A 16,824-nucleotide genomic window follows, 5' to 3' on the forward strand; every position below is an offset into this window, starting at 1 on the left:
CCAGTTACTCGAGAGGAGAAAGAGAAAACAAGGCCAGATCTTAAACACAACAACCTCCCCACCCCCTATTTCCTTTTGTTCCTGGCTCTATCTCCCCCCCCCAGCGGCGCAGGCGGACAGGGAATGGGGGAGTGCAGGTCAGTTCATCCATGTTGTTACTGCCACTCCTTTCTCAAAGGAGGAGGAGTCCTTACACCATTTTTCCCTTGATTCAGTAGATCCCTGTCATGGTTTGATGTGGAGGGGGGGGTGGTTCTGGTGGCAGGAGAGGGATTTTGCTCCCTGCGACCTCCCCGGTTTTGGATCCGGGTTAGGCTTAGTTCTGGCCACCGGATCAGACTGCCATCCCCCTCGGGGTTGAGCCAATAGGGCGCCTCTGCGAATTGCCCTATTTAAGTCAGGACAAAGGGACCGGAAAAGGTGCTTCGCCCAGGATCGAGCAGAGAAGGGAGGAGGGCACTGCCCCCGCTCCCTGGCTCCCGGCCGGGCGGCTGCCTGCGTCGGGCCGGCGCCGCCCACGGAGAATGGCGGCGGCGGAGCCAGCTGGGGAACTCGGGGGCACCCCACTCCCGGGGTGCCCACTGGGCTGAGTTCACCTGGAGAGGACTGAGATCTGAGAGAAACAGCTGCATCGACAGCAGGTCAGTGAGGATGGAGCGGGAGGAGGTGTGCCGGAGCCGAGTTTCCCCTGCGGCTGATGGTGAGATAGCAGGCTGCCCCCCTGCAACCAGGACGGCCTCGGTGGAGCAGAGACCCACTCGCAGCCCGTGGGAAGAAGATGCCTGAGCCCGAGGATGGTCGTGTTGGGGGCACGGCAAGGCAGAAAGGCATCTGGAGTCTTCGTGACGACCCACGCCGGAGCGAGTGGCTACAGCTCCCTAAGTACCCGAGACTGTGGTATAGCCCACACCGGAGCAATCTGTGGGGAAGGATTGTTTCCAGTGGGCTGGACTCACGCTGGAGAAGTTTGTGGATTTTTCCTCGTGGGTAGGGGATCCATTGGAGCAGGGGAAAAGGGTGTAAGGACTCCTTCTCCTTTAAGAAAGAAGCAGCAGTAACAGCACGGAATGAACTGACCTGCACTCCCCCAGTCCCTGCCCCCTGTGCTGCTGGGGGGAGGAGGTAGAGCCGGGAGGAAAAGGAAGGTGGGGGGGGGGAAGGTGTCGGTTTTAAGATCTGGTTTTGTTTCTTTCTGTCCCCTCAAGTAATCGGTTTTTATTTCCCTTTGTCCTTCTAAGTAATCATTAATAAACTGTTTTGCTTTGAGAAAAGCGCTGCCTGTTTTGCCCAGGACCATGGTTGGTGGGTGCTCCCTCTGTTCTTGCCTCAACCCTCAGTCCTTTTGTTTTTTTTTTTCTCTCCTCTCTACTTTATTGGAGAAGGAGAGACTGTGTGAGTTTTAGTTGCTGGATCAGCCTAAAACCACGACAATCCCCTACTCACGAGGAAAAAATCCCCAAACTTTTCCAGCGTAAGTCCTGCCCGCAGGATTGCAATCCTTCCCCATGGATTGCACCAGTTCGGGCTTTACCAGTCTCGGCCTCTTAGGGAGCTGTTGCCACTCGCGTCGGCGTGGGTCGTCCCACGGACTCCAGATGCCTCCACAACCTCGTCGTGCATTCCATGCCCATTATTAACAGTACCTCGTCGTGCATCCCCATGGTCCACGACCTCTCCTGGGCTCAGGCATCTCTTCCCCGACGTGGGTTTCTGCACGGACCACGAGTGGGTCTCTGCTCCACCGAGTACACCCTGGCTGCAGGGGGGCCACCTGCTATCTTCACACTGATTTGCAAGGCAAAACTTCAGCTCCAGTACACCTCCTCCTGCTCCATCTTGACTGACCTGGTCGTTGTGGTTGTCTTCTCTTAGATCTTAATCCTCTCTGGGGGAGCTCGGCCCGGCGGGCACCCCGGGAGCAAGATGCTTCCCGAGTCCCCCATGCGGCTTTGATCTTTTCAAACAATTGCTAGGAGAAATCCCATGAGACAGAGTACTGGAAGGTAAAGGGGCCCAAGATAGTTGGTTAGCCTTCAAGGACCTCTTCTTCCGAGCTCAAGACTGGAGCATCCCAACAGGTAGGAAGTCAAGAAAGGGCACCAAGAGACCTGCATGGTTAAATGGGGAACTGTTGGGCAAACTCAAGTGGAAAAAGAGAGTGTACAGATCATGGAAGGCGGGGCAGGCCACTTGGGAGGAATATAGGTCTGCTGTCAGAGGATGTAGGGAGGCCACTAGGAAAGCTAAGACCTCCTTGGAATTAAACCTTGCAAGAAAGGTCAAGGACAACAGAAAGGGCTTCTGCAAATACATTGCAGATAAAACTAACATTAGAGGCAATGTAGGCCCACTGGTGAATGAGGAGGGTGCCCTGGGGCCAGAGGATAAGAAGAAGGCAGAGTTACTGAATGTCTCTTTGCCTCAGTCTATACTGCTGAAGGCTATCCTGATGAGCCCCGGAACCCTGAGGCTCCTGAGGAAGTCAGGATAGAGGAGGAGTCTACCCTGGTTGATGAGGACTTGGTTAGGGACCAGTTAAGCAATCTGGCCATCCATAAGTCCATGGGTCCTGATGGGATGCACCCACGGGTGCTGAGGGAGCTGGCGGATATCATTGCCAGGCCACACATCATCATCTTTGCTAAATCGTGGGGAACAGGAGAGGTGCCTGAGGACTGGACGAAAGCAAATGTCACTCCGGTCTTCAAAAAGGGCAAGAAGAAAGACCCAGGTAACTATAGACCGGTCAGCCTCACCTCCATCCCTGGAAAGATAATGGAACACCTTATCCTTGGTGCTGTCTCTAGGCATATCAATGATAAGGGCAGTCAATATGGCTTTGCTAAGGGGAAGTCGTATAGCCTTTTATGAGGACATCACCCAGTGGGTGGATGATGGTAGAGCAGTGCATATGGTCTATCTTGACTTCAGTAAAGCATTTGACACAGTCTCCCACGGCATCCTCACAGCTAAACTGAGGAAGTGTGGTCTGGATGATCGGGTAGTGAGGTGGATTGTGAACTGGCTGAAGGATAGAAGCCAGAGAGTAGTGGTCAATGGGACAGAGTCCAGTTGGAGGCCTGTATCCAGTGGAGTCCCTCAAGGGTCAGCACTGGGACTTGTATTGTTCAACATATTCATTGATGATTTGGATGAGGGCATAGAGTGCATGGTCAGCAAGTTTGCTGATGACACTAAACTGGGAGGAGTGGCTGACACACCTGAAGGCTGTGCCACCATTCAGAGAGACCTGGACAGGCTGGAGAGTTGGGCGGGGAGAAACTTAGTGAAATACAACAAGGGCAAGTGTAGAGTCTTGCATCTGGGTAAGAACAACCCCATGTACCAGTACAAGTTAGGGACTGAACTGTTGGGGAACAGCACAGGGGAAAGGGACCTGGGGTCCTGGTGGACAGCAGGATGACCATGAGCCAGCAACGTGCCCTTGTGGCCAAGAAGGCCAATGGCATCCTGGGGTATATTAGAAGGGGTGTGGTTAGTAGGTCGAGAGAGGTTCTCCTCCCCCTCTACTCTGCCCTGGTGAGACCGCATGTGGAATATTGTGTCCAGTTCTGGGCTCCTCAGTTCAAGAAAGACAAGGAACTGCTTGAGAGAGTCCAGCACAGGGCCACAAAGATGATTAAGGGTGTGGAGCATCTCCCTTATGAGGAAAGGCTGAGGGAGCTGGGTCTCTTTAGCTTGGAGAAGAGGAGACTGAGGGGGGACCTCATTAATGTTTATAAATATGTAAAGGGTGACTGTCATGAGGATGGAGCCAGGCTCTTCTCACTGGCATCCAATGATAGGACAAGGGGAAATGGATATAAGCTGTAATATAGGAGGTTCTGCTTAAACATGAGGAAGAACTTCTTCCCACTAAGGGTAACAGAACACTGGAACAGGCTGCCCAGAGAGGTTGTGGAGTCCCCTTCTCTGGAGATGTTCAAAACCCGCCTGGATGCGTTCTTGTGTGATCTGATCTAGGTGGTCCTGCTCCAGCAGGGGGATTGGACTAGATGATCCTTTGAGGTCCCTTCCAATCCCTAACATTCTGTGAATATTCAAGGATCACCTCCTTCAAGCTCAGAAGCGGTGCATCCCAACCAAGAGGAAGTCAGGTAGGAACACCAGGAGGCCTGCATGGATGAACAAGGAGCTCCTGGACCAACTGAGACACAAAAAGAAGGCCTACAGAAGGTGGAAGCAAGAACAGATAGTCTGTGAAATTGTCTGAGCAACCAGAGATCAGGTTAGGAAAGATAAAGCCCTGACAGAGTTAAATCTGGCCAGGGACATCAAGGGCAACAAGAAAAACTTCTATAGGTATGCCAGTGATAAAAACATAACTAGGGAAAACGTTGGCCCTCTCCGGAAGGAAATGGAAGACCTGGCTACCCAGTATATGGAGAACGCTGAGGTACTCAACAACTTTTTTGCCTCAGTCTTCACTGGCATGAGCTCCAGCCACCAGTCACACTGCCCAAGTCTCAGAAGGCAAACGCGGGAACTAGGAGAATGAACTGCCTACTGTAGGAGAAGATCAGGTTTGAGACCATCTAAGAAACCTGAAGATGCACAAGTCCATGGGACCTGATGAGGTGCATCTGCTGGTCCTGAGGGTCCTGAGCAAACCAGCAGATGAAATTCCTAAAAAATTATCCATCATGTTTCAGAAGTCATGGCAGTCAGATGAAGTTCCCACCGACTGGAAATGGGGAAATGTAGCCCTCATTTCTAAAAAGGGAAAAAAAGAAGACCTGGGGAACTACAGGCCAGTCAATCTTACGTCTGTGCCAGGCAAGATCATGGAGCAGAACCTCCTGGCAACTATGCTAAGGCATGTGGAAAATAAGGAAGAGATTGGTGACAGCCAACATGATTTCACTAAGGGCAAATCCTGCCTGACAAATTTGGTGACCTTCTATGATGGGCTTACAGCGTTGGTGGATAAAGGAAGAGCACCCAACATCATCTACCTGGACTTGTCCAAAGCATTTGACGCTGTCCTGCACAACATCCTTGTCTCTAAAATGGAGAGACACAGATTTGATGGATGGACCACTCAGTGGATGAGGAATTGGCTGGGTGGTTACACTCAAAGAGTTGTGGTCAATGGCTTGATGTCCAAGTGGAGGCCAGTGACGAGTGGTGTTCCTCAGGGGTCAGTAACTGGGGCCAGTGCTATTTAACATCTTTGTTGGAGACATGGACAGTGGGATCAAGTGCACCCTCAGCAAGGTTGCAGATGACGCCAAGTTGTGTGGTGTTGTGGACACGCTGGAGGGAAGGGATGCCATCCAGAGGGACCTTGACAGGCTGGAGAGGTGGGCCTGTGAGAACCTCATGAAGTTCAACAAGGCCAAGTGCAAGGTCCTGCTTGTGGGTTGGGGCAATCCCAAGTGCAGGTACAGGCTGGGTGGAGAATGGATTGAGAGCAGCATGAAGGAAAAGGACTTGGGAGTGCTGGTGGATGAGAAGCTCAACATGAGCTGGCAATGTGCGCTGGCAGCCCGGAAAGCCAACCGTATCGTGGGCTGCATCAAAGAATTAGATTTCAATTAGCCATAAGGAAGAAAGTTTTTACATGGCGGGTGGTGAGGCACTGGAACAGGTTGCCCATGGAAGTTGTGGCTGCCTTATCCCTGAAAGCGTTCAAGGCCAGGTTGGATGAGGCTTTGCGCAACCTGTTGTAGTGGAGAGTGTCCCTCCCAATGGCAAGGGGCTTGGAACTAGATCATCTTTGAGGTCCCTTTCAACCCAAACCGTTCTATGATTCTATGACAGACTGCAGACAGTCCAACAAAGGACCCCTAAGCTGATGAAGGGACTGGAGTGTTTCACACAAGGAAAGACTGAGAGCTGGGACTGTTTAGCCTGAAGAAGAAAAAGCTCAGGGTAATCTCATCAGTGTCCATAAATATCTCAAGGGAGCGTCCAAAGCTTTTTTTGGTGGTGCACAGCAACAGGACAAGAGGTAACAGGCACAAACTGAAACACAAGAGGTCCCCTCTGAACATCAGGAAACACATTTTTACTGCAAGGGCGACAGCACTGGCACAGGTTGCTCAGGAAGGTTGTAGAGTCTCCATACTTGGAGATTTTCAAAAGGCAGCTGGACACAGTCGTGGACATCAGGCTCTAGGTGACTCTGCTCAAGCAGAGGACCTTAGCCATTTTGTGATTCTTTGCAGGGAGGGAGCAGCAAGCACTAGCAGAGCAAGAAGAAGGTCTTGATTTTCACCACCCTGCGAGAAGTTCAGACCACCTTTCTGTTGGAGGAAAGCACATCATCCTGAAGCTTCGGCATGGCAGGCTTGGAGCGATCACTGGGCATCTATAGAGAGATCCTGTGGCCCCTGACCGCCTGAGCTGGGCTCTGACCCCACCTTGAGCCTCCTTTCCGTGACATTGAAATGGCTTTAGGCAACCTGGTGTAGTGGAGGGTTTCCCTGCCCATGGCAGGGGGGTTGGAACTAGATGATCTTTGAGGTCCCTTCCAACCCTAACCATTCTATGATTCTGTGATTCTATGACACCTGTCCTGAGGCACCCTGGCCATGTGCTGCAGGAAAACCAGGAGCAGGGGAGGCACAAACTAATCCAGCATCTGCTGCAGCCTTCTGCCAGGCGGGAGAAGCCTGGTCCCCTGACCTGGGGCACTCTGTCACAAGGACAGAGCTGCCTCTCCCCGGGGCCCAGGGAGCCCTCACGAGCCCCGTGTTGTGCTCCTGGCCACCCCGCAGGACCACCCTCGCCCACGCGCCCTGCAGGCAGGCACCCCCCCCCCCAGGGTGCCACCCTGCCCTCTGTCACGCCCCTCTCTGTGACACGTCAGGCACTCGTCACCAGTGGCACCAGCGCAGGGCTGGTGCACGAGCAGCTTTGTGTTGCTGCTCACTGTGGGAGCTGCAGCACTTCCCGAGCTGGAGCATCAGTGTGTCCCTGCCTGCATGTCAGGGGCTCCCGGCCAAGCCCACTGATCCGGGCGAGCTCATCTCCCTTGTGCCTCTCCTTGTTCTTGCCTCACCCTCCTCCTTGCCCTTCTTCGTGTCCTTGCCCAGGGCCTGGCAGTGTTCACCAGGTGCCTCTTGCTGCTGGTCGCTCCCGGCAGGGCCGTTCTGCACTGTGCAGCATGCTCCGCAGCGTGTGGAGAGTCCTGGGGCTCTTCAGCAGGAAGCGGCAGCAGTCGCCCTCCGACCGCGCTTCTGGGCAGCCCTGCACTGCCGCCACTGCCACCACAGCCTACGAGATCCAGGAGAAGGACCTGGGCAGGCTGCACCGCATGGCTGCTCACGGCGACCTGCCCCGGCTGAGGCGGTGGCGCTGGTGGCTGAAGAGAGGCGGCATCGACAGGCGAGACCAGGAGAAGCGGTGAGGGGTTGTGGGTCACCGATGGGACACCGTGGCTGCTTCGGGCAGGTGTTGCTGTGGGACATGCAGGATTGCAGCAGCAAGCAGGAGGAGCAGACTCTGGGCAGGGTCCCCAGGGATGGGTGGTGACACAGCTTTGGTTCTTTCATTGTCTATGTTAAGCTCATACGTTTGATTTTTAGGACACCTCTGCACCTCGCTTGTGCAAACGGCCACGCCGATGTCGTTAGATTTCTAATACAAGCGAAGTGCCAGTTGAACCTTGCTGACAATTTCAACAGATCGCCACTGATGAAGGTATGTGGAATGCGTTAAGCTCTTGGAAGTGGGGCTTATCAACTGTACATTAAACGAGAAGTGTCTGGCAGGATTCTTTACACAGACCTGGGTAGAAACCTGCGTGGTGTATTTGGTATGGAATAGGCATATGTTAGCTCATCTTTAAAGATCCTCTTCTTTCCCAGCATTCAGAAGCTGGGCGAGTTGTGACGAGTGAAACGTAAATGTTGAAAGTGTTTCCTTTCTTGTCTGTTCTTCCCAGGCAGTACAGTGCCAACAAGAAGAATGTGTGGCTATTCTGCTAGAGCATGGTGCTGACCCAAATCTGGCAGATGCTGACGGCAACACTGCCCTGCACCTGGCGGTCCTATCTCCTAATACAGCTGTAGCGGGGCTGTTACTTGAGCATAATGCCAATATTGATGCTCAGAACCAGGTAACCTTGGCACTTTGGTAAAGCTGCTCTTTCAAAAGGCACCAAACTTGTCTTTTTCTAACTGGGATTATTTATCCATTCAGGAGGGATACACTCCCCTGAATCTTGCTCTCTCCAAACACCATGAGGAGATGGTAGAGTTTCTTCAAAGAAAAGGAGCTGATGGGCAAGCTCCAGATCAGCATGAAAGGTGAGCAGTTTGTCAAAACAGCACATAGGTCTCCTCAGTGGTCTGCAAGTGTGATCAATGAGAGGCGTGGGAAGGAGCTTTGGAAAAAAAAGAAGGAGCCGCATGGACCAAGTTCCCTGTGTGACTGGTAAAAGCAGGTCTGCGCTGGGCCGCTCTCATACCTCAACTGCTCTCTTACTTTCCCCACTGTCTCACTGGGGCTCTGACAGATATCCCTTTACTTAAACCGTTAAGCAGTTTTCCTCTGCTTGTGCATAGCTTTGCACCCATGGGAAATGCCTCTTGAAGGCAGTTACATAGACTCAAAAGCTAGGCTGAAGAAAATAGCCCATTTTCCTCAGGGTGGTAGCCAGTTGAAAGCGCTACACTATCCCTAGGAGCATGCCTTCTCTTGCTGTCATGGTTTGATGTGGCGGGGGGGTGGTTCTGGTGGCAGGAGAGGGGTTTTGCTCCCTGCGACCTCCCCGGTTTTGGAACCGGGTTAGGCTTAGTTCTGGCCACCAGATCAGACTGCCATCCCCCTCGGGGTTGAGCCAATAGGGCGCCTCTGCGAATTGCCCTATTTAAGTCAGGACAAAGGAACCGGAAAAGGTGCTTTGCCCAGGATCGAGCAGAGAAGGGAGGAGGGCACTGCCCCCGCTCCCTGGCTCCCGGCCGGGCGGCTGCCTGCGTCGGGCCGGTGCCGCCCACGGAGAATGGCGGCGGCAGAGCCAGCTGGGGAACTCGGGGGCACCCCACTCCCGGGGTGCCCACTGGGCTGAGTTCACCTGGAGAGGACTGAGATCTGAGAGAAACAGCCGCATCGACAGCAGGTCAGTGAGGATGGAGCGGGAGGAGGTGTGCCGGAGCCGAGTTTCCCCTGCGGCTGATGGTGAGATAGCAGGCGGCCCCCCTGCAACCAGGACGGCCTCGGTGGAGCAGAGATCCACTCGCAGCCCATGGGGAGAAGATGCCTGAGCCTGAGGATGGTCGTGTTGGGATGCACGACAAGGCAGAGAGGCATCTGGAGTCTGCGTGACGATCCACGCCGGAGCGAGCGGCTACAGCTCCCTAAGTACCCGAGACTGTGGTAAAGCCCACACTGGAGCAATCTGTGGGGAAGGATTGTTTCCAGTGGGCTGGACTCACGCTGGAGAAGTTTGTGGATTTTTCCTCGTGGGTAGGGGATCCATTGGAGCAGGGGAAAAGGGTGTAAGGACTCCTCCTCCTTTAAGACAGAAGCAGCAGTAACAGCACGGAATGAACTGACCTGCACTCCCCCCAGTCCCTGCCCCCTGTGCTGCTGGGGGGAGGAGGTAGAGGCGGGAGGGAAAGGAAAGGGCGGGGGGAAGGTGTCGGTTTTAAGATCTGGTTTTGTTTCTTTCTGTCCTCTCAAGTAATCGGTTTTTTGTTTCCCTTTGTCCTTCTAAGTAATCATTAATAAACTGTTTTGCTTTGAGAAAGCCCTGTCTGTTTTGCCCAGGACCATGGTTGGTGGGTGCTCCCTCTGTTCTTGTCTCAGCCCTCAGTCCCTTTGGTTTTTTTTTCTCTCCTCTCTACTTTACTGGAGAAGGAGAGACTGTGTGAGTTTTAGTTGCTGGATCAGCCTAAAACCACGACACTTGCCCATAACCATCTGCCAGAAACCACTGGTCACTGAACGCCGACTTCATTGCTTCTCCCCTTGCCTAACGTTCCGTTAGCCTGTATCAATGGGAGGGTGGAGAGGAGGTCACCTGGGCAAACTCTGGCATCTAAACAGCTTTAAGAACAAAGTATGTTTGATGGGCATTACTCTAGGAAAAAAAAGATCTTCGTTCCTTACTCCAGTGTTCTGGCACAGCATAAATGTGCCAACGCATTGTTTTTCAGTGAAGCCTTAGTCTGAGCAAACGCTTCTTTGTTGGTGCTGGTGGAGTTTTAGGCCTCAGTTAAAAAACAAACTTGAAAGGGGTCTCTCTCAGGAGCCCAAATTTACTCTCTCTCAAGGTTGTTAGAAGAGAATATCTATTCGATGGGGTTAATACACGCAGCGCTCAGAACGCAACCACTGCTTGATCACACGTAGGAGCTGTCTAAACTCTCAAGTCCTTGGGCTAACTAAGCATAAAGATTTCAGCAGTCTTTCCAAGCCAGGACTGCATTCTAGGAGACCACAGGCTGGTTTGACCTTAACAGTTTGCAGCACTAATGTAGCATCCCGCGGACATAGCACCTTGCAGTTAGATGTGAATCCGCCAGAGGGTTTCTTCATTCTTGTAGCACTCCCTACGGAGAGATTGTTTGTCAGTTTAGACTGTAGCCAGCAGGGCTGAAGTGCTTCGCAGATAACCAATATGCGTCTAGAGAAAGAACATGCCTGCAGCCAAGATTTCATTAAGTCATAATGGTGTAAGAGCAAGGGCGGGGAGGGTGCAGGCGTGTTACCGTTTCTCAGTTGGCAACGAAAACGGAGAGGCTGGGTAAGGAATGGCTGTTGCTGCCCTAGGCAAGCGTGTCTGCAAAGACGAGCTTATTTTCACCAACCCTATTTCCTCTCTTGCTGTATATATCCTTAGTAACCTACTAGTGGAAAACTGGAATGGTGAAAACGTGGAAGAATGTCCTGCAGGCAGTGCAGAAGACGAAACAGTTCTCAGCAGCTCCCGCTTTGTGAAGACTGCTGACCTTTCATGGACTGCCCTTGCTGAGGACACAGGAGGTAGGACCCTTAACTGTGGAAGAGCCAATGAGGAATATCGCTATGGCCTGTAGTAGAACCATTCCTCATCTTTTGGACACTGGGCTTGGACAACAGGAAAAAGCAGAGTGACATAAACACTCACGACGTGTTGCTTCTTACTTCCTTTGTAGGTGCTCCTGCAGAGCAAGAGGAAGATGCTGAATCTCTCAGGGATTTTGAGGTACTTTCTGTGAGGGACGCAGTGGGGTCCCCCTTGGTTCACTTGCTCTTGGGCTTATTTACCTCCAGGTTCCTTGACCTCTTCTGCTGCTTCCACTACACACTGGTAACTGGAGGCCCTCGTGCTCATCTAGGACTGGGATGAAGGCAGGTCAAGCTAAGGATCCGGGTATCATAGCAACTGGCCTTTGAGTTTCATTTCTAGTATAGACTAGAAGCAGTGAAGATTCCCCCTGCTTCCTCCTGGTAGCATGGAGGTGCTCAGTTCAGAAAGACGGAGAGAGGTCACCAGTTTTGCAGAGGCCTGCTGGTGGTGGGCAATATTTCTTGTCTTTGAATTCACTCTGGAGACTGACCCAATTAGGCAACCTAGCAAGTAAAAGCACACCTCATATTCTCACCTTCTTACCGAATTCTTCGTGCTCATGTAACAACTTTTCTTTAGGTCATGGTCACACAGCTGCAGCAGCAGCTTGCCGATGCTCTTAAAAAGCAAGCTACATCAGAATCTTCACTGGAGGTTGCTACGCGCTACCACAGCGACCTGGAGGAAGACACGTGGCGCTTGCAAAAGGAACTGGACAGGGTTGAAGCCGAGGTATGGAAAGCCTGTCACGATAGGAATACACCTGTGGGTGGCTGCTCCTTCCTGTACATCATGAAAAGGCACAGAACAGTATTCTGGGAGCCAGTAGGAGAGAGAGCTACTCTCTAACCAACAGTGATCCCCTGTCATAATTCATGAAGCCAGTGAAACCTCGGAGTTCTGAAATAGAAATCATCTTACATCTCCTTACAAGGGAGTTGAGAAGTCATTTTAGAAGGACGAACTTTCTAATTCCTGTTTTCAAGGAGGAGCAAACGTGTGCGTACAAACAGTGTCACGAGTCACCAAAAGGGTAGCAGGGGCCGTGTCGGTGCTTAGAACCCTGCTATACGGAATCAGTGGAGGGATGGCAGAGGCCAGCATGAAAGATGAGGAAGGAACACAGTTTGTGCTCTTTTGCTAGGAGGAGTGAAGGTCTGAAGGTACTTGAAATTATTACAGTTCTTCAGGTGGAGGCTATGGGCAGGCAGATGCAGTACTTGAGTTCTTCAGCAGCAGTTGACTCCTCTATATAAAAGCTCACCTGACTACTGTGGCTGCTTGCTGTGATTTCACAGTTGCGGGAGTTGGAAGAAGAGCAGCTTCAGTCTGAGCATCATATTCATGACTTGAAGACTGCCCTGAATGAGAAGGAAAGAGAAGTAGAAGCTTCTTCCCAGAAACTGCAGGACCTCCTGTTGGCATCTTCTGGGACTCATACTACTATAAAGCAACTGGAAGAACACGTGCAACGGTAAGAGAATAACACACTGAAGCAAAATGTCTTATTGCTTTCTGGAATTGGATGAAAACAACACGAAGCCTTGTTGCCTCACAACAAGTTCCTGCACAATTCTGGAGGATGCTTTTGTCTCAAAGTATGTGATTTCATACTGTTCTTTCTGAATGGGTGCTCTGGTGGATTTCTGTAATAAGACCTATGTTTCTTTTTAAGCCTCGAAATTGAAAATGCCAGGTTGGAAGCCACAGTCCAGCAACAAAACAACAGGATTGAAGCCCTTCAGAGAGACCTGCAGGCCTCTGCCTCAGTAAGCTGATCTTAAACTTCCCTCTGTGTGAGCTTGTGAGCCTGGTTACCTACTGCTGGGGGGGAATGTGAAGATGAGGTTTTCCTGGAGAGCCAGGGGAAACTCAGTTCCTGCGTTCTACTGAATATAGGCTGCTTGGAAAGCAGCCTGGTCCGTTCCCCACCTTTTTGGTTTTGAGAGTTTTCCCCTGCTACTATAGCAAGTCCTACTTAACACTCTAAAAGGTTTGCCATTTGCCACTTGCTCATTTTCTTCGTAGTATCTTGTGTGGTGCTGCTTTGAATTTGTGGTGAAAACAGTGTTAACAGCACAGGGATGACTTAGTTATTGCTGAGCAGCTCTTGCACACTTCAAGGCCTCCTCTGTTTCCCATACTGTTTCTCCTGACACCTAGCCAACACCCAGGAGAACCGTGTCTGCCTTTTTCTCAAGTTCTTACATACTCAGCTTTTTCTGTCATCCCCGCCGTTCAGGCGCTGAGCATCTTGTCATTTGGGGCCATGCAGGAAGCAGCAGAAAGAGATGTATTGCAGCTTCTCTGTGGAGGACACTAAATGCACATACTGCACGTAGATATTGTTCCTGTGCTATGTGTGTCACGCATCTTTTCTCTTTGGAAAGAGTGACAGTCAAGAACAGCAAGAGAGGAAGCTGGCAGTGGGGATCTGCATAGACGAACTGCAGCTGTATGAAGAATTGAAGATACAGTTGGAACTGCAGAAAGACCGTGACAGGTATCCAACGATAGGACAAGGGGAAATGGATATAAGCTGGAACATAGGAGGTTCCGCTTAAATATGAAGAAGAACTTCTTCACAGTAAGGGTAACAGAACACTGGAACAGGCTGCCCAGAGAGGTTTTGGAGTCTCCTTCTCTGGAGATGTTCAAAACCCGCCTGGACGCGTTCTTGTGTGATCTGATCTAGGTGGTCCTGCTCCGGCAGGGGGATTGGACTAGATGATCCTTTGAAGTCCCTTCCAATCCCTAACATTCTGTGATTCTGTATGGCTTTTCAGTACAGTGAAGAGGTATCCCTGAGTAGAAGTCAAGCTTTATTGAACTTTAACGTAAAAATAGCTGTACATAACTCTTCGCAAGCAAATTCAAGGCGTTTCTGTGCATGAGCCTCTAGTTTTCCATAGCTGCCAAAAGAACTGCAAATGCTGGTTGCCCTGCAGTTCTCTGGGGAGAAAGGAAGTATTTTATTCTTCTTTTCAGGCAAAATTTGGACCCTCCAAGTGACTTGTTGCACGAGAATGCTGTTTTTTCTCAGTAATTCCTAGTGCGTCAAGCACGTTAGAGACGAATCAAGCCATGTCTGCGTTGTTAATGTGAGAGCATGTGAAACAGGTCGGTTGCTCCTCTGCTTCATTGTTTTCTTGACTAATTTGCTGCGTAGGTTGTCCACTCATCTGGAGAGTGCTATGATGACACTAAGGGCGTATGAGAAGAGACACATGGAGTCCGAGTTTAGTTTCCAAGGAGAAATTCAGAACAACTGCTCCGAAATGGTCAATGAAGGTGCTAGATTAAGAACAAAGGTGAGCTCTGGTTTCTCCGGGTGATTCTTGGTGATTTTGTGTCGGGGAAGTCTTCTGGCTGCTGTATAGGTTAAATAGAAGACACCTGTGGCTCATTAAAACAGGTGTGGTGAGTCACGTTGGTCAGCTGGAAACCACGTGACCCATGGATGGTTAAAGGTGGGGCACTGCCTCCTGGGAGAGGGGGTATTTTCCCTCCTGGGTACTGGAGAGGTAGGAGCCCTTGGAGAGTGGTGACTTGGAGCTCTCTGTTGGATAGATTTCTGATTGAGATAACATTGAGATTAGAACAGCCTTCTGATTGTGAGATACATCGTGATCGCAACAGACCGTTTGGTTGTGATTCACTGTGAGAAGATACAGGCAGTTCGTGACAATTTTGTTTCACTGTTCTTTTTTTTTTTTTTTTTCTTTTGAAACCTCTATTACCCTTTTCCTATACATTTTTGGTACGGTTAATTATCTGTTGTCTTCCTGATGCTCCTTCTGTTGTTATAGTAGGAGTAGTAGATGATGATAACCACTGCTGTAGTTGTCATTGTGGGTAAAAATGAATGTGCAGAGCAGTACCTGCAAAGGCACATCAAGGGCGAGCCAAGAGTCGCAGCAAGGCTGCAGGGTCCATGATCTCGTAGGCCAGGGAACAGTCCCACGGGCCCTCACCAAGAAGAGCAGTACAGGTCCGGTGACAGTAAACGGGGTCAGCCAAGAGTGCAGATTGCCAGGCCAGTCCACTGGAATGGGCAGGCCTGCAGTGCTACCAGGACGTCATGTCCAGGGCTGAGAGTCAGGGCTGAGGGCAGTGAGGCCCCACAGAGGCCTGGCCGCAGCTTTGAGGCGTGCCAGCATCTTCTAGATCTGACAGATGAATTCCTTCTCTGGAAGAGAGGGAAGTAACACCACCATAGCTCGAACTACTGTATGAAGTTGGCTTTGCCCAAGATCACCCCCTGAGCCATGTCTTAGGCATGAGTTGAGCAGGAGGCAGTTCAGGTTTTGCTTTTCTAAACAGTCTTGTTGCTTCCTGGGGCACGATGTGGTGAGGCAACGCAGAAAAAAGGCTGTAACTTTGCTCATTGGTAGCTGTCTCAGCCCACCTTTCCCTTGCCATGGGGACCCAGAAGTCGAGTTCCCAGAAGTGCTTTTGAGGTTTCTCTGGCTGTTCAGTAGCACGTAACCTTTTATCTACTTCTCCGCTCATTACTCAGATTTGTTGCGTTTCCCTATTTTCACAGCCGAAGAGACAACGTCGTTACCGATCAGAAGATGCTGGAGCAGAGAAGTCCCACTTCCAGCAAACAACAAGCGGTTATACTGAAACAGTTGCCGCCTCATTCAAGGACTGGAGTTTCCAGGCAGTCAGGAAGAGCAATGTGATGGCTTGATGTAAAGGGGTTCTGGTGGCAGGAGAGGTGATTTGCTCCCTGTGACTTCCCTGGTTTTGGAACTGGGTCAGACCTGGTTCTGGACACCAGATCAGACTCCCATCCCCCTTGGGGTTGAGCCAATCAGCGCCTCTGTGAATCGTCCTATTTAAGTTGGGACAAAGGAACCGGAAAGGTGCTTTGCCCGGGAGCGAGGAGAAAAGGGAGGAGGGTGCTGCTGCCGCTCCCTGGCTCCCAGCTGGGCGGCTGCCCACGCCAGGCCGGTGCCACCCGCTGAGGATGGCGGAGCTGCCGGGGGAACTCCAGAGGGAACTCCAGGGTGCCTGCTGGGCCGAGTTCACCCAGAGAGGACTGAGATCTGAGAGAAACGGCCACACAGACACCAGGTCAGTGAAGATGGAATGGGATGAGGTGTGCCAGAGCTGAGTTTCCCCTGCAACCGGTGACAAGATGGCAGGCGGCCCCCCTGCAGCCAGGACGGACTTGGTGGAGCAGAGACCAACTCGCAGCCTGTGGAGAAGCCCATGTCGGAGAAGAGATGCCTGAGCCTGAGGACGGTCGTGGAGCATGGGACGCACGACAAGGCAGAGAGGCATCTAGAGTCCATGGGACGACCCACGCCGGAGCGAGTGGCAACAGCTCCCTAAGGATCCGAGATTGTGGTAAAGCCCGCACTGGAGCAATCCGATGGGGAAGGATTGCATCCTGTGGGTAGGACTCACTCTGGAGAAGTCTGTGGATTTTTCCTTGTGAGTAGGGGATCCACTGGAGCAGGGGAAAATGGTGTAAGGACTCCTCCTCCTTTAAGAAAGGAGCGTCAGTAACAACATGGGATGAACTGACCTGCACTCTCCCATTCCCTGTCCCCCTGCACCGCTGGGGAGAAGGTAGAGCCGGGAAGAAAAGGAAAGGGGGGGGGAGATGTTGGTTTTTTTCAAGATTTGGCTTTGTTTCTTTTATCCTCTCAAGTAACTGGTTTTGTTTCCCTTTGTCCTTTTAAGTAACTTTTAATAAATTGCTTTGCTTTGAGAAAGCCGAGTCTGTTTTGCCCAGGACCATGGTTGGTGGGTGCTCCCTCTCTGTTCTTGTCTTGACCCTCAGTCCT

The 16,824-nt window shown here is 51.5% G+C and overlaps 1 protein-coding gene across 1 annotated transcript; it reads left to right on the forward strand.

Annotated features, from left to right (window-relative positions):
• Window positions 1–7,132: 7,132 nt before the first annotated feature.
• ANKRD7 (ankyrin repeat domain 7) lies at window positions 7,133–15,719 on the forward strand. The gene is made up of 12 exons (XM_086609913.1): window positions 7,133–7,371; window positions 7,554–7,668; window positions 7,913–8,086; window positions 8,170–8,276; window positions 10,814–10,956; window positions 11,109–11,158; window positions 11,603–11,755; window positions 12,322–12,497; window positions 12,699–12,792; window positions 13,414–13,526; window positions 14,193–14,334; window positions 15,570–15,719. Exons 1-12 carry the CDS (start codon window positions 7,133–7,135, stop codon window positions 15,717–15,719), a joined length of 1,656 nt encoding a protein of 551 aa, XP_086466039.1.
• The last annotated feature ends 1,105 nt before the right edge of the window (window positions 15,720–16,824 follow it).

This window comes from Tauraco erythrolophus, chromosome 4 (genome assembly GCF_009769465.1).
Source record: "Tauraco erythrolophus isolate bTauEry1 chromosome 4, bTauEry1.pri, whole genome shotgun sequence".
NCBI classification, from domain to species: Eukaryota; Metazoa; Chordata; class Aves; order Musophagiformes; family Musophagidae; genus Tauraco; species Tauraco erythrolophus.